This window comes from Arctopsyche grandis, chromosome 9, assembly GCF_051622035.1.
Source record: "Arctopsyche grandis isolate Sample6627 chromosome 9, ASM5162203v2, whole genome shotgun sequence".
Lineage (NCBI taxonomy): Eukaryota > Metazoa > Arthropoda > Insecta > Trichoptera > Hydropsychidae > Arctopsyche > Arctopsyche grandis.
The window spans coordinates 17,643,548-17,668,680 of record NC_135363.1 but is presented as its reverse complement, the minus strand read 5'-3'; the positions used below and the strand labels follow the sequence as shown (position 1 = coordinate 17,668,680).

The window sequence follows — 25,133 nt, the reverse complement described above, 5'->3', positions numbered from 1 at the left end:
TATCCATATTCGGGTCTGGCGTCCAGAACCGCACTCCGGGGCGCCGATCGCCCGCCCCCTAATTAGATTAGACGCCGGCACGGACGCCTCTGAAAAATGGCGCCGCGCCCCTGACGCTGATTAAAAAATGGCCACGACTCACTCTGCTTCCCTCTCCTCCTGACCCCTCCTCTCCTGCTCTCCTCTCTTCGTCCCATTTTCACTCCCGTGGTCGTTCGCCTACACATGCCTCACTTTCCGAATTTTTCAATAGACCGACAAGTACATCGACAGGTGAGTGGTGCACCTTTGGACATTTATTATAGCGGGAGATTCAGGACGACATCCGCTAGGAGATTGACCTACATTTAGTCACGTCATGTGTCAATTCCGTTTATTGACATTTATCAATTTTATGATTAATAGTTTCCAACGAAAATGTGTACTTCATTCATACGAATCGACGAACATACGATTGCGTATTGAATATTACAATTCATACTCTTCTACACTATCAGGTCATTAGTTTATACATAATACGGTTGCTCAAATGAGTCACTTTTTTTTTTTTTTTCTCCAAATTATGATAAAAAATCAAATCGTTTAATAATATGCTTTGATTACTTAAGCTCTTTGAGCGGATAAAATTGATTATCCGCACAAAGGAGTAAGTTAATTTTATGCTTTCATATGCATATTTATTTATATATTAACTACAGTTAAGCCATAGTGACTTTACAGATATACTCCAGGGCGTCACTATAGCTATATGTACACGAAAATATCAAAATGTAAACAAAAATAAAGTAAGATAATAATGTAAAGTAAAGAGCATAAATAATAGAAAAAAGTAAAAAATTAAATTAAATATGAACAATTAAATGTGAGAACTAGATCAGCATATTTAAGATGGAACAAATCCAAGTTAACAGAAATCTGCTTAAGGAGCTTGATGCCCCGAACAACAGGCGACGAAACCATCAAATTGGTACGTGCCCTAGGGGAAGAGAACAAACTGCGGTACCTGGAAACTTTGAAGCTCAATTCTGCAAGAATTTGAGGATTGCTCACCAAACCAACCAGTATAAAGTATATACATATGTACATACATACATACGTATGAAGTTACAATACAGCAATAACAGGGACGTTCCATGAGCAAAGGCAAGTTTAAAAGGCAAATCCTTAACTGTTTAAGTGAGTGCATCCTAATAACGTTAATTGAAAAATATGACATGAAATATCTATATATAAACCTATACAATAATTATGCTTTTTTTCGTATGTATAATATTTTTAGAATGGGCGGCACTTCACCTAAGGGCAGCACATGGTCTGGGGACGTCACTGAATAATACTAATTTCGACGATTGCCAATAAAGAATAATATGCGCACCAAAATATACCTTATCTCATAAATAATTCGATTAAAAAATAATCATGTGTGAATTTTTTTTTTTGTTAAAATTGTGTTTCTGTGTGTTATTGTCGAATAGATTTTTTTTTAATATATGTAATAGTTTGTCATAAATTTGTGTTTATATGTAACATTCCTTATCTACATTTTTTAAATATTCGAATTTTTAAATAATTTTCAAATCAAAAGAAGCCATGGCACATCTACATATATAATATATAATTGTTAAATATAATACATTATTTGAGTTTCAAAATTATTATGAAAAATCTAGATTTTGAAAAGGTCCCTATCAAAATCGAAATTGAGTTCTACTTTATATCTTACACCTACACTCTCTAACTCGGGAAGTTGCAAGTGTTCAGACCATCTGTCAAAATCTCCAGATTTACCCTTGTAGCGGCCACCCCCGTCCTCGCGGCGGGGAAGAGGTTACGTTCGTATAGGGGAGGGTCGAACAAGCCGACGAACACACGTTATTACCGCGTCGAAGGGGTTAGCCGGGTGGCGCATAAAGGGTGGCAAATTTCCGTCCGGCTCCGATGGCGACTGATGGTTATAAAACCAAGGCTATACGGGACCAGGGGGTGAGGCGGGGTTGGATTTATATGATTACGAACCAAAAGGCCACCCAATGAAGGGGGTGAGGGGTCACATAAGGGCACCCAACCACCCATTCGACGCCACTCTGATTTGCGACCTATTTACTCCCACGCCGGTCACACCTAATTTATGACCGGTGACTTGCGATTTTTTTCGGTTTTATTATTTCGCGATATAAATGTGATGATTGTGAATGTTTATTAGGTTGGTTGGTTGTTGTTTGTAGTGATATGAGTGGATGGTTCTCTGCGGGTTAACCCTTTGCGTCAGGGGTGTTCCTTGAATAGTTGATGTTCACTGGCGCTAATACGACCATTGTTGGATCAGGACTGATTCGGTTAGTTGATTGCGCCGCGCAACACGCTTTGATGAATACACAATGCACACATACACACATGTACGTACATATATATGTACATGCGTATGTATGTACAGTATTTGTATGTGTGTTTAAATGTTCTTTCCTTTGCGTCTGGAGACAAATTTTGGCAATTAACATCACGAATAAAAAATATTATAATGTCTTCATAAAATGAAAGTTGGAATAAAAAATATACATAACTTGCTGTATATAATCGTACAAAGGAAGTAAGACTGTGGTAGAGCCTCGGCTATAGAAAACAAAGCTGATAAGGATGCTTTTAAATAAAGTTTCAATAGTTGATTATCACCAATTTACTGTTTGTTTACTAATTTACTTAACAAATTTAATTTTGGTTTATAGTTTCTTAATAAAATTTTATTTTTTCAAATATTGAAATTAAATAGTAAGAAAAATTCGCTCCAACTATACATCAGTAGTGGAACGGCACTGCAATCGTACTGCACTGCAAGTCTACAGAAGTAGAGATTTATAGTTATCAGTTGGGTGATTTATTACGACGATGTAGTGGCAAACTAGTGGGTAGTATGTATATGAAGTAAGTTTTCCAAGAACTAAAAATATTACTAAGCAATAGATTTTTTTTCTATTTAACAGAACCAATCTTTATTTGATTTATTTTATTATCATATTGGGTCATAGTCAAAGGTCACGTGGGAGCCGATTAAAATTATTTTGTAACAAAAAGGGAAGATATATTGACTGTAATTATTAGTACCAAATCAATAGGTATCTAATTATCAACAGACTACGTAATACGCCGAGTTCTGGAAATGGCAAAACCCCCAAGAAGACGTGATAGGTCGAACTCACATGGATGGGGCTCGTCATGAAAAATATCAAAGATGCCAAACTACCACCTGATACTACAACACAACAGACGATCGTGGCGATGTCACATTGGGACAGCCAACCCCAAATAAATGGGATAGGGCTAAGGAAAGAAGAAGAAGAAATCAATGGAAATTATAAGCGTATTATTATGTATTATTAGCGTCGAATATGTTATGTATATGTTATGTTATATGACCCGCGAGGACCAAACTTCTCCCTCTTACTAATTAAAAAAAAAAAAAACATGTGCCAATGATATGTTTAGGTTGATATTGAAAAAATATAACGTTGTTTGTTTTATTTTTGATAGCTTTTAGATTTTATTTAATTTTTATAATGTGTTACCAATACGGCCCGGCCCATTGGCAACTTGTCCCGATCCAAAAGGATTGTACTCTGGTTAGCATCCGACCTACATCTAGTCATAATTAAAGCCCGGACCCTGAGGGGGCCGTTTATTGTTCAAATGTTGTAAATGCATTGTTAAAGGTTTGCCGTACCTTTTTTACAAAGCATTTATAACAATTGAACAATAAACGGCACGCTTCCGGTCCTACCTCTAGCCATAATGACTATACTGGAAAGAGGGTTGATTACTATTGTCCTACAAAACCAGAGAGCAAAAAAATATAGAACAAGAGTAAATCACCACTTCCGGTTGACGGATGCTTACCAAATTTTATACATAACTTGGTATTAAACTTAAACTTTTAGATATGAAATTTCAGTTCAATAAACCAAAAGGTTTCTGAGAAAAACAAAAAAAACACCTCGATTCTCTAGAGTAAAAGTACTACTTCCGGTTCAGGTAAAAATATTCAAAAAATATCACGGTATAAAATTTATAATTTTTATTACATGTAAAAAAATTTCATTCTGATTGGTTTAGCGGTTTGGGAAATTTAAAAAATGAATTTAATATTTAAATTGGGAAGTTAAAAAATCCCCAAAATACACAGATACACAGCCACACACATTTTTTCTAGATCATGAAAACCTGATCAGTGATCGATTCTGGATTCGAATCAGTCAAAAAATTTTCGCATGATCACAAAACTTCATCTACATATTGTTACTACGTACATAGATAAAGTAAAAAGGTTGACTATAGAAGTTGCCATTATTTTGTCAAAATAGAAACCGATCGCCTATCCTTAATAATGGGGTCTGTATCACTGCATCGAAAGTCGAAAGCCGAAAGATCGAAAAGAATGTATGCATGGTAAACGGTACTATATGTACATATATGTATGGTAATACTACCCGCTCTTCATACGTATGCATGGTAAACGGACTATTTCACATATTGTCATAAAAATCGCGAAAAATCTTGGTTTTTCGACTTTCGATTAAGTCACTTTCGATGCACTGACGACCACCGATATTTTTATCGATTCAAATAAATGAATATTTTAAAAAAACAAATGAATATTTACGCCATGTTTAAGCTGTTTATATTACAAATACTGAGCGAAGCCGGGTAAAACAACTAGTACTTATATAAAAAAAACTCAAGCTTCAACGTTAGTTCACATTTAATTCTACGTCGAGTTCTTATTTTTTCAGATAATTTATGTTAGTAGGTATCTCAAATGATGATCTGCGAAAAAAAATCCAGTATCACAATAAATGTCAAATAACACTTTCCTTTTGATACTGACCGGTGGAGAGATCTTTATGATTGACGCATCGACACTCGAAACTCGGGTTCACCGAAACGTACAACACCGGGACACAAATTGGTGAATCGGCGTGTTTGCGTTAGCCGGAGCCGGTTTTCGCGCTCCGATTCCGGGTTTTTGCATTTAACCGGATTGCATTTAACCGGGTGGCAGAGGGGAGGGGTTGATCGATACCATCCACCTTTGCGAACCTATCCCTATCGTCCTACCCACCACCCATCGTCCACCCCTTCACCACATCGCCCTCGTAGCCGTCGGTATCATCGAATTTTTCGCGTGGACGGGCGCTTTGTGCGGGCCCACTCCGGCTCTGAGTGGCCATCGGGAGCCTGCTCAGAGCCGCAGTGATAATTGCGTCCGGCACATGAAATATTTTATGCAAAATATATTCTATACCCCCAGTAAAGATACGAGTACGTCTCTGGTCTGCAGTCTATTTATTCATTCGATTGAAAATTTTTGCTTCGACTTCGGTATGGTGGGTGGTGATCGTATTTTTTCGCACCTCCCCATTTTGCAAACACAAGGTGGCGTCATATTTTCCTTGACAATTGAATTTGCCGCCTCCCCTCCTGGTGTTGGATAAGGTGCCGCATGTGTTGCCCACACGACCCTGGTATTCATATCAACCCCTTAATATTGCACCGAAAGTTTTGAAGCATTCTCTGAACGCAATTCATACTTGATTTAATGAAACTGCAAGAGGAGAAAAAATCTGCCTCTCGTGTGAATATATAGGAATATTTGGCATGTGCAATAAGTTCAAGTGTATGTGATAGATATCATACATACAGGCAAATGCGCTGATACCATATGCGGCATTATAATTTTGAATAAGTGGAAAAAGGTGATAACATTTTACTTCCTATAATTTACTCTAAAAACTAATCTGTCATTTTTGAGAGTCTTCTATCAATTTTAATTTTTTGAAACCATTTCAAGTTTGAAACAAAAGCGACATATTTAAAATTTAAAACTTTTAATTTATCTATTTAATTATCTAAAAAGTTATGATACATATGTATACATTATATTACCTAAAACCAAATCGTTATACACTTCGGTTGAAAGCAACATCAAATGTACATGTCTTACTGTCCAAGTGTATATTTATTTCGTTCATAAACATACTAATTTGTTCATATATGAACTAACCTGGCCAGTTTTAGTGTACACAAAAGAAAAATTTGACAAATGAACTAATTTGTTCATGCTCAAACTATTATTAGCCATTTAATAAGTTATGTAAGTATTCATCACTAATATTGACGTCTGTTTCACATAAAAAATTCACATAAAAAAAATTAATTCTTGTTGATTAAATAGTTCAGATGCTATTATGCATTTAGTCAGTAGTTTCGAGCACGCTACTCAAGTATATATTTTGTGTTTTCAAATACAATCATAAAACTAGACATTAAATAAAATTTAATTCATTAAAATCTGAATGCTAGCTTCTGTCGTGCAAAATGTAGTATATATAAAACGATCTGTTGCACAAAAAAGGGCTTTAAAATTGATGTTGGCACACTCCCCCATTGTTCTTCCCCCGCAGTAAATTTCGCTCATGGGGACATTTATCATAATATTAAACCGATTTTGTCCCACGTCACCCTGCACGGTGATTTTCAAAATACCGCCGTAATATTATATTTAAAAAACGTATCGCAGAACCCCACCGAAATAGTGAATTAAGGTAAATGGAAAAATAATATTGGGACATAAATCTAAATGCCTTTTCAATGATGAGTTGCGATATTATATTTTGTTCAGAAATTATTTGGTCTTTGCTCACTTTTATTTATAAAAAATAAATATATTACAGTTTTTCTTTTGGGATATTCCACCCTTCATTGAAAGTAAAAAATGTTCATAGATAAAAGTTCCGACAGAGTAAACTTTTATCGCACAAACTTTTCGAATTGGTAATCGCATTTATTTTTATATTTTTAAATTTAAACTTGGATGAAACAGATTAGGATTATCCGATTTATAGCCTATTAAACTGACTGATCTGTAATCAGTTATTTTTTCAATTTTATTGTAATTGAATTGTGTACAAAGGCAGCTTGAGAAGTTTGCTATACTAGTTGCCAAAATATTTCGTCCAGTTTACGACAATTTCACCCACGTATTTCCATCACCTTTATACTAAAAACTACAAATAAGTATATACAAAATATAAAATTGGATAATTGGCTCTCGACGAGTGCAGTGGCTCCGGTGAAAAGTGGCGCCAGTCGACGTCTAATTGGCATGGGAGCTCCACGGTCCAGCGCTTTTCCCACCGCCATTGTTTTACTTCGAAGTGTCATGGCCGACGACACGGCCGGACAGTTTGCACATCATCATTATGCGATTTGCAGGCGGAAAATTGGACATCGACGATATGGCAGTCAATCGCAAAAGCTAGATTTTGATGTACAAGTCTTCTATAAAGTTTATTTAAATTCCGATGCAAGTTTTTAATATACATATATATAATCAGTACATTCATATGTAGGTATTCATTTCAGTCAATACTAGCAAGCAAGGAATGACGACAGATGCAGAAAAGGGGGGTGCTGAATTGGGAACCAAATCTGGGTGATCATAGGTGGCATGGTCTGATGTCATAAAACAATTGTTGTTTGTACAAATATAAATATATATAGGTATCTTGGATCTACATACATACATGTGTTGATTGTGATGATTATTTTTATGTTAAATGAAAATGCGCTCGATTTAATTTGATATTTTATTTTATTTATCGATAAATTTTATATTCTCGAATTTTAAATATTTACACATCAACCTATCATTTATAATCACAAACTGTTTCATATACATATTGGATCGTATATATCGTAATTCGAAGAACAAAATCCATAATTTTCACACTAAATAAATTATTTTGTACTATTCACATATCTTACAATGTACAAATATATTTTGAAAAAAAATTAAAATAAAATTTCACACGTAGGTAGTAACATAAGTATTGCTAATATTTATTTTTTTAAGCAAAAATCAGAAGCTAAATTTCTATTAATATAATAGATTTCTCTTTTCTTTATTTATTTAAATATAATTTATACTTTTTCTGTACATGTAATATAATGTATGTTTAATATAATGAATCACTTATGTACATATTGCTTACCCTGTTATACATTTTTTTCAAATACTATACATACTACATAATTTTTTATCTATTAACTAATAAGAGAGCATATACATTCAATATTGTTTGTTTTTTCTTTTAATAATCAATATTGAAATTGAGTTCAATTTGAATTTAGTAGAATCATGGCAATACTGCCTCGTTAGTAAAATTGCTTGTTATATAACATATTATTCAATTTGAATAATAATCAGTGCTGGTCCGTTTTACATCTGAATGTTGATAAATTTTGGACATCTTAAACAATAGCAGTGACAATCATTTATAAAACGTCACAAAATCTGGCACATACTTTGCAATAATAGGCAATTTTAGTACGGTATACAGTCGCGTTCACATCGGTTCATCTCAATTTCGTTTTGACAAATCGTTCGTATTCCATACAACGTGCACACGAAAACGCACATATTGCAAAAAGTGCACGCCCTTCAACAAATATACGACCTTTCATCCGATCATTAATTACGCCAGATGACCGTTGTGAGCGCACATGAATTTACACGAATTTTTGGGGAGGCGGGTGCAGCTCTTGTGATGCTGGGAGTCGCGATACCGCCCACTTCGCCCATGCATCCACTTGCCGCAGAATAATTAATTTAAGCGCACGATGCAGTGAAATACGAATGAAATAAAACAAAAAAAAGTGAAACAATATCCACCGTACCTATAAATAATAATATAATCCGCGCAAACTATTTACAGTTACGATATATATACAATACATACGTCATTGGGAATTATCGGCTTAAATCCGCGCGATATAATGGAAAGCCGAGCACCGGTCCGCTCCTGCCGTATTTACATAATATATTAAAACCGGACAAATATCCGATTTTGAATTTATCCATTTTGTTTTATCCTACATACTGTTCTTTTTTATTATTGCAAACATCACATTTTTTAACGTATTTGCGTTAATACGGTCGCCATACTGTTTTATGCGTCGAAACTGTGGCACTTGTGAGCTTCGTCGAAGTGGGACTTGCAGATCCACCCCTGGATCTCATTACGGGACTTTTCAACTCGTTCCTGCCTATTTTGGGCTTGTCTTGAACTGTCGAATCCGGATGTTGAATCTCGCCTACTTCTATTTTTCTTCTTTTCACCTCTCTCAATTCCAAACTGGCAGGTCTCGCAGGATGGAAAGCGGATTTGACGACTTCTATCGTCTCTTCGTCGGAGTCGTCGCTCGAATTGAGTTCGTTCGTTGAATTAACCTCGGAGGAATTTGTTTTTGGTGATTTGTGGTGTTCTGGGCTTTTCGTCATGGTTGCTGGTGGGCTTACGCTCTGTCTACTACTTGTGGGAGATAATCTTACGCTGAGCGCGTCTGCCGATGATACGCTGCTTTGTAAACTTCTTCCTAAGTTCGTGAATGTGTCATAAGGGCTGATTCCGTTCTTGAGCGTCAATTCAGGGTGTAGCGATTTGAGGGCTAACTCTGCAGGGTGGGGAGCGAATGGCAAGAGTCCACTGGAGGGTAAGAAAGTTCCTGGTGGTGGTAAAAGGGCTGCTGGGTTGAGTCCGCTGGATGCCAGCGAGAAAAAGTCAGACCCAGGAATGGCCGGAGAACTTCCTGGAAGTGACGTACCAGATGCACCTGTAACAAATAAAAATATAAATTAGTAAAACTTTCAAAATCTTCAGCAGGTATAGCAATGAGAGATGAATAACTGAGACTAACATAAATAGGGATATTTAAATTTATTTAGTTAGGTTGAGTACTATACGATTATATAAGCAGCTCGCTACTCTATGTACATACATATGTATGTATATTACGTACAGGAAGAAAAGTCACACATCACTCTAACTACAATGTTTGAGATTGAACTATGATACGTATGATGGCAAAAGGCTGATGTTTTACAAGTGGCACAATTCCGGTATGTGTATGTTCGATTTTTTTTTAATTCCTTTGAAATCGTCTGTAGTACAGTCGTGGCCGCTTATGGATTATGCACGCTGCCTGACAATGGTAGGCCGCATCATGGTTTTTGCACGGGAGCTGCATATGCCACAGCGCACACAAACATCGTACCGTATATATGACGGTCATAAATCGAAAAACGGACATTGAAAATGTTTCGGTGTTGATTTGTTGCCGAAGTGAGGGGCCAGTGGGGTGGGCGATGGGGGAGCAGAGCGCCAAAGCCGCCCCACTTCACCCCCCACTATATATGTATGAATGGTACACATACGCAATACTCGTTGTGCACTTTTGACAAGCTTCGATATTGATTTGTCAATCTTAAATAATTTTTTGTTCATCATCGTATGATATTTATGTATTTAGCACGTTTCGATTTTGGGTTTAGTTGAAATTCATTCACATATTACGATGATACAAAAATAAATAAAAATAAAAAAACTAAAATATTTTAAAATGGGTATTGATTTGTTTGAAAACTAATCCAACTAGAACAAAGTTTAAGGCTACGCATTTTTTATATTTAAATTGGTTTGATTGATGGATTTTGTATTGGATTACTAAATAAATAACTAAAAAATATACATATAACTACATATACAGTCTTAGCAATGAATGTAGAGTCGCAAATCAAAAGTTGGTAAAGAGGTCTGGCGGAAGCCATCAATAAAGCTATTATTTTACTTAAGTTTACATTTATTTAAAGCCAGTTTAAAGGTCAATGAAGTCAACCTATAAAACCCTCAACATGAGGCCACCCCCCCCCCACTCCACCAATGAATACAATTTGAAAAACCCTTTCGTCGTAGAACGAGTCGGTTGTCCAACTATTATAGATTGCAACAGATCAACTACACATTACCGCAAAAGAAACAATATATGTACATACGTAAAAATTGTATAAATAATTACAAAATTGTATAAATAATTACAATTTTGAAAAAGAACATTATGTACATATGTAAATCTAAATTATATAATTTTAAAATGGTATTGCGATGAATCTACTTTAATTTCTGAAAGATCATAAATTTTAAGTTGACATCACAATAGTTGCAAATGAAAGATGTTTTATATGTGTATATGTACATATATATTATACTTATATACTTAAATCAATAGTTGGAAATTCGAAAATATTTAATCCCTACATTGTTAGTTACGACATAAAATAAAAAAAAACAATTCAATTCAAATGCTCCATAGTTGATGTATAAGCCGACGAAAAAATCAATTTAACACTGGTTTTAATAAGTGATTTTTTTCGGTTCTCTTTCCATTAGATTTTTTTAACGTTCCAAATGAAAATCCTCGACCGTGTGTACGTCAAATGTGCTGGACTGAGCGGTGGATTTTTCAGTTTATTTTTCCACACTACGAGTTTTTCAAGGAATCCGGCAAAGCTTAATTAAGCTAACAAGCTAACGTCAAATCGAGCTTACAGTTAGTTTTTCATCCCGAGCCTTTCACCGCGTCTCGGAATTCAATCGTAACTTTACGCTAAATATTTTTAATTAAAGGAATAATACACATATGTACATGTATTGTATAAACGTGGAAATATCGCTTGATTTCTGCAAAAATCTTTCGTTGGGGTGGGTTTCCCCTTGCGACAATCTGGTAATCCACCGGTGGCCCTGACGGTCGCCCCAAAGTAAAACGTGTCCGTTGATCTCGCTGCAATTATGCACCCTTATATCCACCCCCTCGCGGTTCATTTGGCCATGGGGCCCTACACCATGGGGTAGGCTAATAAGCAACCCCCAAACGCCGAGGCTGCGAAGCGTGTGCACGATAAAAAGCAACAACAGCTCGTACGGCGAAAAATCAATCTCTACTTCGCATAAAATTTACGACACCATCACCCACGCATTTATAAATCAATTATATTTGAATATTGATTGCAATAATAAAATTCAAGTGAAAATACTTGTATGATCGAAAATATTTTTTTAGCCGAATTATAGCGAGTGAAAAAAATTTGAATTTGAATTTATAAAAAATATATTTTGTAATATGAAAGTATTAAAATTTAACTTAATAAGGATAGATCACGTAACATATTTAATTTGTGAAATAATGTTTTTTTCATGTATTGTTACATTGCACGTTGGTGCAGCGCGTGCGAGAGGCATGCAACAGCTTCCCTCTTGCGGCCTGCCGTTCACATCCCTTTCATCCCTCATCCCTCTGCATAGTTCAAGGGTGAGTCATAGGGTGTTATTTTACTTGCCCGTTATGGTCTGTGTAGTGCTTAAGTATTCTCAAAAAGAATACTCTCGCGTAACAAGCGGCAACGACACGAGTACACTTGCACTCAACAGTTGTATATGTATATTAAATTTTTAGGTACATTTTTAGTATCGGTCGTTTTCGTTTGAGTTTTTTTATAAACTCGTATATTTATTAGCGCTGTTGCTCCTGGGTAAATAAATACTATCGCGAGACTTGGAATAACGTCTGAAGAATTTTCGGAGGCGTAAATTGTGGAATACGAGCACGATCTCAAAATTGTGTGATTTTTCTCGTTGATATATTGCATGTATTATACATATATTCGAGAGCTTTTCAAATGCACATGGCGCACACTAAAGTCGTAGAATGTATGTACAGCCAAAGGGTGTATCGTGTTACATAAAGACAGGGTAGAGAAAAAGCTCGGTACTGACCATTTTCTCTCGGCCTTTTTCCTACTAAGTATGTACATACATGCTTTTTTTCTCATTTCAATTTTCAGCGTTTCTATGGCAGCGCGATGTTTGACCACTTTAAGCGCACTCTCCAATGCAATACATGGGTTATTTTTATTTTTTACTCACATTACTCCTGCGAGAATGTAATAGTATATAGTCATTGTCAGTAAAATATAACTTTTCACAATATTTCAAATAAAGTTAACTTTCAAATAACTAGAGATACATATAATTTTTACTTTATTTTTTATCAATTGAACACATTATACATATTTTGTTATATATAAGTAGTTCGAATTAAAAATGTGAGCTACAATAATAAACAAGTTTTAAGCAATCTAATTTAATTTCGTTACAATATGACAGTACAAGGTATTTGTTTCAATTGAATGCAAGAGATACATCAAATTTTGCATGGTAATTAATTAGTTGAGAGCGTGGTTTATAAAAAATGCAAGTGTTGAAAAATCGTATATCTATGCGAACTTATAAATCTGTCTAGTTGGTGCCAGAATGAACCCGGGTACAAAATAACAGGCTGTAGCCGAACGAGTAAGAGTGCAGTGCTTTGCTCACAGAGACCGGGTACTTTAGCCGGAGGGGTGGAACGGCGACGGGTTCGTCGAGAAGGGGAGGAGGCTGGGAGAGGTGGTCGGGTTCACGTTTCAATACCTGTGTGAAACGACTGGGAAAAAAGGAGTGAAAAACGAACGAACAACCTCTGGTCAGGGGCTCTCTACACCCCGGATAATATAGAGAAGTGGTACGTGCGAAGCACTCCTCCTACAACCCCCTACTCTCACCCCCTTAGACCATCGGCATTTGCTCTCAGACCATTATTAAAGCTCGGCCGCAAATAAGTATTCTTACTAAACTGAATTATAGCCGAAACATTTTAACGTGATCTCGAATCTGACGATTAGAGGATTGTATAAGAGCTTCTATTCAGGGGATTCATTCTGAACGAAAGAATGCCAAGTATCAGAGATAATTCTTTAACTATCTCTTGGAATACATTCTCAATTCATGAATTAAGCGAACACACTTACAGAAATTGGTTAGTTTTTAGTAAGGGTACTAAATTTGAAAATGGAAAATTGCCAAATATGCGCCAAGTTAAAAATTTACATTTAGCGGCCTATTTGAAAGTACGTTTGATACGTTTGATAGCGCGAACAATAAAAATCATAAAAAAGCCGAAGCATTGCTTGGTGGTTGCGTTAATGTTAACCACTGACAAGTCCTGGGTTCAAGCTCTGGTTTGACCTCGATTGAAAAGAATTTATTCTCAGTACTTCTGCGATGCTGCTGGTCAGACTAGGATATTTGTGACTTTAATTCCAAGTTTGTCAATTCATCTTTGTTGAAACGGTTTCTCACCAAATTGGCTACCAAATTACTGCCGATTTGTCACCACTATTTGAATATAATTTCAAATTGATTTACGCTTAACTATAAGTGTCTCTTGGGGGCAACCTGTAATGGCACCATGCTAAAAATAGAAATATATAAAAAAACTCAGATGAAGAACTGTAAGTAGTAATCGTCTAATGAAATGTAAAAAGGAGAGTTTTTCCAATTATGTACTTTATGAATATAAGGTGGCGACAAAGATTATTATTTTTAGATAGATTAACCACTGACTGTATTCGTATTTCTAGTAATTTCTTGAATTGAAACTATCAAACATAATGAAGAATCGAAGAAATTTTGAGAATAGAAATTTCAACAAGTTTTATTTCCTTTTAACTGAACTAAAAATGACAAAATATAATATAATTGAAAACGTCAAAGCATAAAAGCTTTTCCGGTGGCAGTAAATAAAATTAAGTGACGAGAAGACGACCGTTGCAATATGAACGTGGGCTAATAAATTGAAAAACTAATGCAATCGGTGATCGAGCGCGACCCAATCAACGGCGGTCATTTCCGGTTTCCGCGATCGCCAGGCCTGATTCGGCCGCGATTGGTCTAATTATGCATCTCTCTAATTAGACCGGGACAAAATAATGAAACGACAAAATAATAAATTGGAGAGGTGGATGGCAGGAGACGCCAGCGACTATCGATTCGCGGCCCGCGGGCAGGCAATTGCGAAAAAAGCGAACCAACCCACCCCCGACCCTCGAACGCGGCGGCGGACACGGCTTTTTCATTTTGCACTTATGGCGATGGCTGGTAGCCGCGAGGGGGCTCTGGGGGCCCCATTGGGGGGGAGGCGCAGCCCGGGCTCTCCCCCCGTTTGACCACCGTGCGACAAAAGCACCCCACTCGAAGCGAACACGATGCAAAGATACCGCACTTTGTCGCTACGGATTTGTAGTCGTACTATTATTACTGTCTAACTATCCTCAAACTGAAAAACTGTAATATATGAACATATAAATGATACTCTAGTATCTGCGATTAAAATGGATGCTCGTATTTGGGAAAGTATTCTTTGGATGTTCATTAATGTCAAAAAAAATTATCAGCATTCAATTGACACATGTTTGATTATGTATGTTTTTTGTTTTGATCAAACATTTCTTTTTCGTTTTTAGGTAAAGCATTTTATGTTATTCCCTCTTATTTGAGATGTATAATAATACGAGTACTTGATAACGAAACTGTACATATGTACATATATGTATATTGACATCATCATCTACGCCCGTCACCATCCACTGCTAGATGAAGGCCTCTTCAACGTGCTTCAATTCGTCTCTGTTTTGCGCAACTCTTATCCCTCTCACCCCACACATTTTACTGATTTTATCTAGCCATCTTCATTGCGGCTTTCCTTTCACCCTTTTACATTCTCTCGGGTACCATTTCAGCACTTCTTTTGTCCATTCTTTTAGCTGCGTGACTCGTCCTAAGCCATTTCAATCTCTTCATATATCCATTTTACATATGTAATGTACTAATGGAAATTTATAGTGCTAATCTCAAATTACTATATAACGATTTTGAGGAGTATTAATGTCATCTTTCAGTATAAAATTAATATATATATATATATATATATATATATATATATATATATATATATATATATATATATATATATATATATATATATATATATATATATATATATTTTATTATAAAGATTGGCTGTAAGTTATAAAATAACTGTTAATTTATACTATTTTATAAATTGTTTAGAATCATTGAAGCGCGATTGCTTTACAAAACCAGTTGATAAATATATCGGGGGGAATATCACCCGGTAAACAGCATATCATTTCAAATGTAAATATGTAAAGTGTTATCTTGTGAAGAATCCAATAGTAATATATAATATATTTTGATGTTTTCATGAAAATTAAGAACTACTGAATAGATTTTTAAAATTAAAACCTGATAAAATTACCTTTAATTAGTGAAGGATGAATGCCAGATGGTGGTCTGATTTGAAGTGGTTGTCTGAAGTATTCTGGAAGATAGGCAGCATTCATATACGCAGCGTCCAACCAGCCTGGTGGTAGCAGGAATGGACTGAAAGCTCCAGGATGACCATACCCGAAATCTGCGGAAAAAAACACTACAAACCATTAACATCATCGTCATCGTTTACTGTGTGGAGGGGAAGGCGACACAAAGCTCAATATGCCGCGCATAAAGACATAAATGTAAACAAGTTTTAATATCGTGTGTAATTACAAATTTTTATGCGCACATCAAAACGTATAAACACAAGGATGAGCTTCTGGTTAAAAGATTGCCGACAGTATATTGAGACGTTTCACACGATCAACAAACAGCTTCGAGCTGCCACTAGCACGCTGCCAGATAGGAGCTCAAAACTGACGGTCCGCTTTCTGGCATACTAAATTCAATTTAAATATATGTACATACGTATACGATGCATAAATGAAACTATAAAAAGTTCAAACTTAAGCTCAGATTTTCACGTATTTATGTAACTAGACATTGCTAAATATCTACATATTTACGCTTGCATCGCTTGCAAGTGTAAAAAAAAGTCGACCAATGATATCAAGAATAGCTAATTAGTAACTAATAACACAGGTCGAATTCAATTTGATTATGCTAAACAGATGTAGTCAACTTATATAAACTTAGATTTATTATGTAAATTTATTACGTAAATATATTATGGCATGAAAAAATTTATCATATTATATGCAATATCAAACCTTATTCCATTTTAAAAATACATGATCCAAATATTGACTTCATTTCATGCACGCTTCATTCATCCTCAATAAATAACAACCACAATGAGATGATTAATCACTCATAGATTTTTAAACAACAGCTTTCCTGTTATAAGTTATAACAGTTTTTAAATTTTAAATTCGACGAGGCATCATATTAAATTAGGCATAATATTGACGAAATGTATTCAATATGGAATATCGACTGTCAACTAATAAGTGGAAGACCCCTTCATATATTCATATGCATGTGTTACAGTCCAAGTGTTCACTACGGTTCGTTCACGAACATACTGGTTTGATCATACAGGTTTTAAGTTTAAGTCCTAACAGTCAAAAGCTATCTTCAAATAGATTCACCGTGTTGCATCAAACTTTTGAGCTGTTTGAAATGGGAAATCCTATGGAAACCGCATTAAAACGTTGTTATAATTAACGTTTCCGCGTAAACGTTGTTATAATTAATATTAAAAATATTTCAACCTATGTATACATAGAGGATGGCACAAACGATTGTGATGCACTTATGCCTATATAATAGTTAGTAGATGAATAATCTAGTTTGTTGGTCAATTTGTTATTGTATACACTATAACTAAAGCCCGGACCCAGAAGTTGCCGCGTATTGTTCAAATGTTGTAAATGAATTGTTAAAGGTTTGCCGAACCTTTTTTACAAAGGATTTACGACAATGGAACAATGAGCGGCCCCTTGGCTATCCTACCTCCAACTATAACTGTCCAGATTAGTTCGTGTGTGAACAAACTAGTATGTTCATGAATTAATGAAATGTACATTTTGACTGTAACATGTGCACTTTGGAATGACGAAAACGAGTCTATCATAGTAATTACTAATGATTGAAAGCATCTGATGACGAGTGTAAAAAATAGGTGTTCCTCAAAGAAGAAGCTGTTCGTAAACACGAGTGTTTTAATGCGGGGGCCGGGGCCGGTGTTTAGAGTCGGCGCTCCTTTTGAACGGTTCGCGGTGTTTGTTTTATCAATCCGCGCTCAAATATCATTACTCCCCATTGCCCAGACAGTTTTTGACCCGTTTGTTTACCCGTTCGGACTACCGTTTTTACCCCGAAGACCATATGCCGGCGGCGTGGTGTTTATGTCAAACTTAACCGCGCGGTCGGGCGATTACCGCCGACCTGGATACATCAAAGGAAAACCTCGTGGAATGCTGAGAAAATAGCAAAGATGAACCTTAAAAATTGAGGGAAAGACCTTCATTTGTATTTCAAAAGATTCTTCAATGTGTACTAAACAACATCAAACACGCATTGAACTGCAGTTAATCCTATGGTACATAACCACACAAATGAGCTCTATGAAAAGTACGTTTTCAAAATATAGCTGTTTGTTCTGCACCTAGTGATAGAATAATATGGAGAGAGGTACCTATAACTAACAACCACATAAATCGTAGACTACAAAATATTAGTCTATCAGTATTATAGTTCAAATACGTCATATTTAATCATTACGATTACAAGATCGGCGTTGGAAGGTTGTTTTTCAAATAAAAATAGACCACTCCATTAGTGTTCAAAGCATGACAGTAAAAAAGGATGGTTTTTCTAAGAAATTGAATATTTATTGTGAGAAAACCATCCATCAACCTCCTAAGACTGATCATCATTCATCAGAGATCGGTGTCGAAGTTGTTTTCATGCACAAAAAAATGATTCACTATTGTCAAACAAAAGAAGAGAGCAAAAACAAGGTTAATAATAGTATGAGATTTTTTGAGAATGAAAGCAACTTTGACGCCGATCTCTACTGATCATTACCACGCAGAACAAAAACGATCCAATGAACCCATCATTATACAAATGGGGCCATTCAAACGGAAAAGATTGTCTGTGTAGATTCAAAATTAAAGATGATGCAATTACAAAGTAATCTAATATATAATTTCGGAAGAGACTTTGTATGTACATATGTATTGTTAGTTCGTAAATCCGTGAAGTCATCGATTTTTTTTTTCGATTCAAAGGCGCCGATTCGATTTTTTCGATTCAAAGGATTCGAAGTCTTCGGGGGCGAAGGCGCAGGCGCTGGATTCTGGTATACATATAATTTCGAAAGAGACAGTATATATGTTTGTTTGTTTGTGACAGTCAATTTAATAAAAAAAACAAATAAGTATTCAAATAAATTTATAAAAAATAAAACTATTAAAATAAATTTAATAAAATGTTTACTATTAGATTAGTCATATTTAAGCGGTTTATATTACAAATACCGAGCGAAGCCGGGTAAAACCACTAGTTTAAAATAAAATGAGAATTAATTAAACTTTTGATTTAATTGTATTAAAGCTGTTACGGTATTAAATATTATTAAGTACGTGTTACGGCCTCCCGTAGAGAAAAAGCGCAGGGTTTGTTTCAGCAAGTTTCTCCTACATTTCATCAAATATGTGAATTACCGTTATCAATAGTCACCGGAGCCCGAGGGGGCCGTGTATTGTTCAAAGGTTGTAAATGCATTGTTAAAGGTTTGCCGAACAATAGATAGCACTGTGACTATCCTATCTCTAGTTATCAATCACCGTCAAGCCTATGTCAATAGCAGGATTTCAGGCCTGGGTGCCATAAGCATAGATTATTCGTGCTAAGGTTTTTTTACATGTGCAAAACTATTTGAAAAAAAAAACACGCAACGCGTGCCTCTGTGTGTCTGCGCCCTTGTTCGTTAACTCGCAATTTTGTTTAGAATTGGTCGATCAAGTTTTGGTAAATGGATATAAAAGTCTGGATATATAGTGATTGATCGTACACCGCTTTAACGGTTACAATTTCAGCCATAAAATATTCTCAAAATATGTTTATTTATGCCCGTGCTTTTATAGCGATTTTATGGGTAGACATTGCGTAGAATCCACAGAATCGCGTGACTTTCCCCACTTCACCCTTTAACGAAGCGAAGACTTCGGGGCTGGCCATCATTAGGAGAGAACCCCAACCCTGCAAGTCCCGCCTACCACAGCCGTCAACCCCTCGACGACCACGACCCCCGACAAAACTCGGTAAAGTTCACCCCACAAGCCGCCACCGAGCCTATTGTTCGCATCCGCTATTTAACTATGTAGAACGCGCGAACGTTTCAAATCCGCGCAAAATTCAATATCGAATCGGAACATGCGAAAGTCGAATAGAGTAGATTTTGAAAACGATTCGGTTTCGGATTCGCACGATCGCCATAAAACGACCATCAACATTTTACGATCGCCTCTAATACAGTTGTTGTTTCGGCGAAAAAAAAGCTTCCGATACGATACATGAATGTATGTATGTGTATACACTCGTACTTTTAACTTTTTCATTATGAAAAATTATTTTATATTTAGTCCAAACGTTTCCACATAAACTTCCTCTGAATTATTGTCTTGTTTATTTGTACAGTATAGGTATAACATCCTCTCATGCGCATGTACCAACGGAGTCATTCGATATGACATGAAAGACTTGGCGACACTGAATATAAAAGCTGTCGTTAATTATTCAAGACATCTTTAATGTTTTGTATATGGAATGTGATTTGAATGATTTGTTTTAATCCCCGCAAATAGCATTTTTGAGGTAAGTTAAATGCTGTCACTTTTGTAAACTTCTTCGTGAATTCGGCTAATGGATTGTCGAAAATGTTGCGAAGAAAAATGCTCGGAGCATTTTGAAATTCAAGAACAATAGTAATAAATTTAAAAAATACGCACACACTTTGGTTGTTGATATATTTTTGAATAATAAATAGAGTTGTACGAAAGTGTGTAGGGAATCTGGCGGTTGTCCTGTCGTCTGAATGTAAACAGAATAAATTAAATCGAGAGCGACCATTTCACACGACTCTCGTCCATTAATAAATGCGATTGCCCGAGCTGCGGGCATTAAAACAAATTGCCTCTACAAGATGTGAGACATTTCAATATTTTACGACAATCATAAAATACGATTTGTGTGGACTGCTGCTGCTATGATTCCACCAGGGAATAGGCAAGTATGTAGTTGCTAGTAAGTTTGTATAATAATAGCGCTTTTGTCAAGTCAAGAATAAAATCAATCAAAATTTTGTGATATTTAATTTATAGATTTTTTTTCATTTTACACATTCCATAACATTTTGAATACTGAACGAGAATGAGCTAGGCCAGAACATAAGTTAGAGGGCTAAAAACAAAATCATCGATAAATTTTTAGTAAGTTGGCTAGGGTTTGTTGTATGGATGTGTGAAAGGCTAGACAGTAATATTTTGGTAAAAATGCCACCTTGATACAGCTAAAAAGAACGTGGAAAAGTATGGTTTATTTCCTAGAAAGAAGTTTCTACAAATCAAACTGCGTACGATAAGGAGATGAAGATGTAAGCAAAAAAATATATATATTGTCGCTCAAAGATTTACCCTCACAGTTTGTCGAACTTTTAAATTACATATATAGAAAAAAGTTAAATTATGAAAACTGGACAGAATTCAGTCTCTCAAGCTTTGCCAAAGAAAATATGCTGAATCATAAAAAAATGCATTTTCTACCAATACTTGGACTACATGGATTAATGTGACAACTTTTATAACAAACTATTAAAACCCTTAATTTAAAGAAACGTAGGCAATTAGTAAATTTGTGATCGTAGTTATTAAATCTCTCAATAAAATGAGTAGACAAAGAAAAATAAAAAAAAAATAGTTTGGTGATAAAAAGTACCCATGCAATCAAACATTTTGAATACAGACTAATCGAAATTTGTTTCGGAGCATTTACACGATTTATTTTTGTTTTTATGTCTGACAAATCAAATAAACACGAACATCTAGACCGCATAGTTTCGTCAAAAGAGCCGCAAGTCTGGCGGATTGCCTACCGGGACACAAATTCGTCTAATTAAACTTCTACCATGCTAATTGTAGAGGAATTGCTATATACACAGAAATTCCATGAATTTTTCAACTTCAGAATAATATTGTTTTTTTGATGCAGTGTAAAGTCGGTATTAAAAATCTTTTGAAAATTATACAGACGAGGAAATAATACTTTCGAATCGTTTATTTTTAATTTTATTCCTATCTTTGTACATATGTATGCGTAATATAATCTTAGTTCGTAAATCTATACGATTTTTTTGTAAACAGCATTTAATACGGGGTGGGATTAATTTAAAATTCGAATGTTTGCATTGGGCAAGCCCGTTATGGTCCGTTTTTGAGATAAACCGAGATAATGCCAATTAATAAATATTTGAACTCATTTGAGGAGTGGAGGCAAAGAGCAGGGGGAGGGGGAGGACGAACGCAAAAAGAGCAGTGGCGGCTCGCGAGCAAGATTCACACACACATACACAAATGTATCTGTATGTATTTCTCGTACAGATACGTATAAATAAATAAGCCGAAACTCCCCTTTCGTGTGGCGTCAAGGTAAACACACAGATAAATTTGGATTAGGCCAGCCACGATGTGGAAACGAAAAAGTGGATAAAACGCGGCTTACCGGCTTACCGGTATTTTAAAACTCAAATGGCCAGATCTTGAAAGTCAGTGAACCAGCACGTCCACTGAAGATCCACATAATCTTCGGATTAACTAGTCTGCTCCGAGCTATAGATACAAAAGTGGCTATACAGAAGCATACGTTCATATGACGTACGAGTAGTATTTGTAGTTGTCGGAAGAGTAGCTTGGACAAATTAGCGTTATAGTTGGGCAAATTAGCAAATAGCGATATATGAGTCATTATATATTTCAAATATATATTTATATATATATTTGAATTTATAAATATTTGAAAGTGGCATAAGTCAAATTTTCTTCATTTCGAGAAGTATTTCGCAAATTATTAAATATGATGTTTTGCGTTTAAAAATATTGGTGGTCTGCAATACTTTTAGTCTGATTTTTCGAGAATCTGGACATATCGAATTAAAATAAGTGATAATAATTTGTGAATGAAGTCAAACAGAAAAAGAGTTTTTGAAAATTGGACTTCCGCCACTTTCAAATACACCGATACAATATCTATTGTTTTTATTTATCATATAATGAACTTATATCTGTATTTCATGTGAGATAAGTAGATATATAAATAGATTTGTCTCAAGTTTATACGCTTCTGTTTTAAACTTAAAAATATTTTCTATTTGAATATTCTTAGAATACAATTTAAACTTTTCTAGGACTATAGATAACAGCAATAAAACAGTCTTATAAATAGGTATCATCGATTGAGGGTAGAAAGCAGATGGGGAAACTTTACTCTTAGTGTAATGGATAAGACTTGTCAGAACTGCAAGGTGTGTAGAATTGTTAATCAACAATTAAAATCGATTAGTGCATTACTCAACTTTTAATTATAATGATTAACGGAAATCAAAGGTAAGTGACTCGTCTAAATGTAATATAAAACATCAACAAAACATACTAAAAATAAATTTGTCGTAAAAAACAGCAATAAATATCTACTTTTAACACAAATTGGAAGAAAATAATTATATATATACCTTTTAAATCGGAATATTGTATTATTGAAATGTTGTTAAAAGTATTACACAATGAATTAAAAAATCTATTTTTAGTATTTTTGTTTGTATTGAAAATTTAACTAGTAATCAGACCAGACAAAAATGCATACATCATTATAAAAATTCATCGCTCATTCATAATTACGCCTTGCCACTTCTCAAGCAAATGCCGAAGGAACAAAAAATACCACGTAGATTCAAAAACAACAACTGCATCCTAATCAAAAGACACCAAGCACGCTTAAATCCCAACCCAAACAACCAACACACTTGCACAGACAAATATTAGATCGAATCCGATTTTACAACACGGATTACGATATTATGATAGCACGCGGATACATCTCTACCAACGGCTAATTACGGTTTACATTGAGACGAGATTTTTCGGCGTGAGCAAACACAACAAACACACAACTTTACCGTGGGTCAATATTGGACGTTTTATCATAAAGAGTGGCCAAATTGCAAACACAAACAGTAGCCGGCTATGGAATTTACACACACACACACACATACAACTAGAAACTACTTATGTAATGTGCGTGTACGTACTTTGCTTGGTCCTAGGCTCTCGCGGTCCATCGACGGTCACTTTGATAGCTTTCATGTAAGAAGCCACTTGATGAGGAAACGTGCTGATGGTGATCGTGAGCGAGAACGACTTTCCTCTTCCGCTTCTGCCCACGAAACGCAGGTCGTTGAATTTGGCAACTTGGTTCTTCATGACGGCCGTGCAGTTTCTGAGCTCTGCCATCGAGTTCTCGTCGTTGCCCGCTTTGATGGTGACTAGAGTGCCGTCTTGGACGTCGTCCAGGGCAACCACTTTGAAGGCGAGAGGGAGACTTTTGTTGGACCTCCAGTGGATCGGAAGTGCAGAGCAGAGGACCGCAGGCGATCCCGTCTGAACGAGCTCTCCGTGACTTTGTTGGTAGTATTCCTGCACGTGGGCGTACATGTCGGCCATGGTGGCAGCGCCGAGCCTTTGGTTCTGCGAGGCCGGTAGATGCATTTGTTGACGTTTTGGTCGGATTGGAGATGATCACATCGAACGACACGAGAGTTTCGGCGAAAACACGGAACGCGCGAATTCGCGAATTAGTTTGGTGTGCGCGCGCAGTCGCGAGTTTGCAAGTCGCGCGCTAAGAAAAGCGAGTGGTGGGGGAGAGAGAGTGCGTCTCGCAAGTGTGATGCTCGCTCCCCCAAGTCTCAATTTCGACTGATGACTGTGACAGAACTTTTTCCGATGGTCAATATTTTGTGTGTGTGCGGCGGTCGGAGGTGGGGGTGGTGCGGTGGCTGAAGGGGGGATGACGTGCCCCCACCCCCGCCAATCCCCATAGTGGAGCGCGTGGCGAGGGCGTCTCGTAAAAACGTGGCGTGTGCGGGAAGGAGACGGCGCGCTCCTTCGCCGGGGCGGTTCGGCGCGCGCGCGAGCGGGACGGCTGCTCCTCCTCGTGCACTTTTTAAAAAAAATCGACGAGGACGGGGCGAGCGGACGGGTGTGTGCGTTAGAGAGGGATGCGCGTATCGGCGGTTTGGCGCTTTTTATTTTGCCTTTTTTTTTTTTTTTTGGTAAAAACGCAAACAGGCCGTGATGTATCGGTGTGAGCTTGAGGTAATTGTGTTCGGGCGCAAACTAGGGTTGGTGAATGTGTGTGAAGAAATTTGATTTAATTATTCTAGAACACGCGTGTATGCTATATCCTAAATATATATTTTTTTATACTTTATCTATGTATGTATATACGTAGTAA

General features: G+C 36.2%; 1 protein-coding gene across 2 annotated transcripts; it reads right to left on the bottom strand.

The window, feature by feature from the left end:
• Positions 1–7,648: 7,648 nt before the first annotated feature.
• run (segmentation protein runt) lies at positions 7,649–24,642 on the bottom strand. Of its 2 annotated transcripts, none has more exons than XM_077437967.1 (3): positions 23,932–24,597; positions 16,045–16,200; positions 7,649–9,663 (listed from the first exon to the last, which is right to left on the bottom strand). In XM_077437967.1, exons 1-3 carry the CDS (start codon positions 24,386–24,388, stop codon positions 8,978–8,980), a joined length of 1,299 nt encoding a protein of 432 aa, XP_077294093.1. In that variant the 5' UTR covers positions 24,389–24,597; the 3' UTR covers positions 7,649–8,977. The 2 variants fall into 2 exon arrangements, with proteins under 2 accessions (XP_077294093.1, XP_077294092.1); XM_077437966.1 differs by having other exon boundaries at positions 7,985–9,663; positions 16,045–16,215; positions 23,932–24,642.
• Between the last annotated feature and the right edge of the window lie 491 nt (positions 24,643–25,133).

Coding starts and splice junctions, on each gene's coding strand:
- run (XM_077437966.1), bottom strand. CDS start 24,388: ATGCATCTACCGGCCTCGCAGAACCAAAGGCTCGGCGCTGCCACCATG. Junction 16,216..23,931: donor AGAGCCTAGGACCAAGCAAA/GTACGTACACGC, acceptor AATGGTTTGTAG/TGTTTTTTTCCGCAGATTTC. Junction 9,664..16,044: donor TCATCCTTCACTAATTAAAG/GTAATTTTATCA, acceptor TATTTGTTACAG/GTGCATCTGGTACGTCACTT.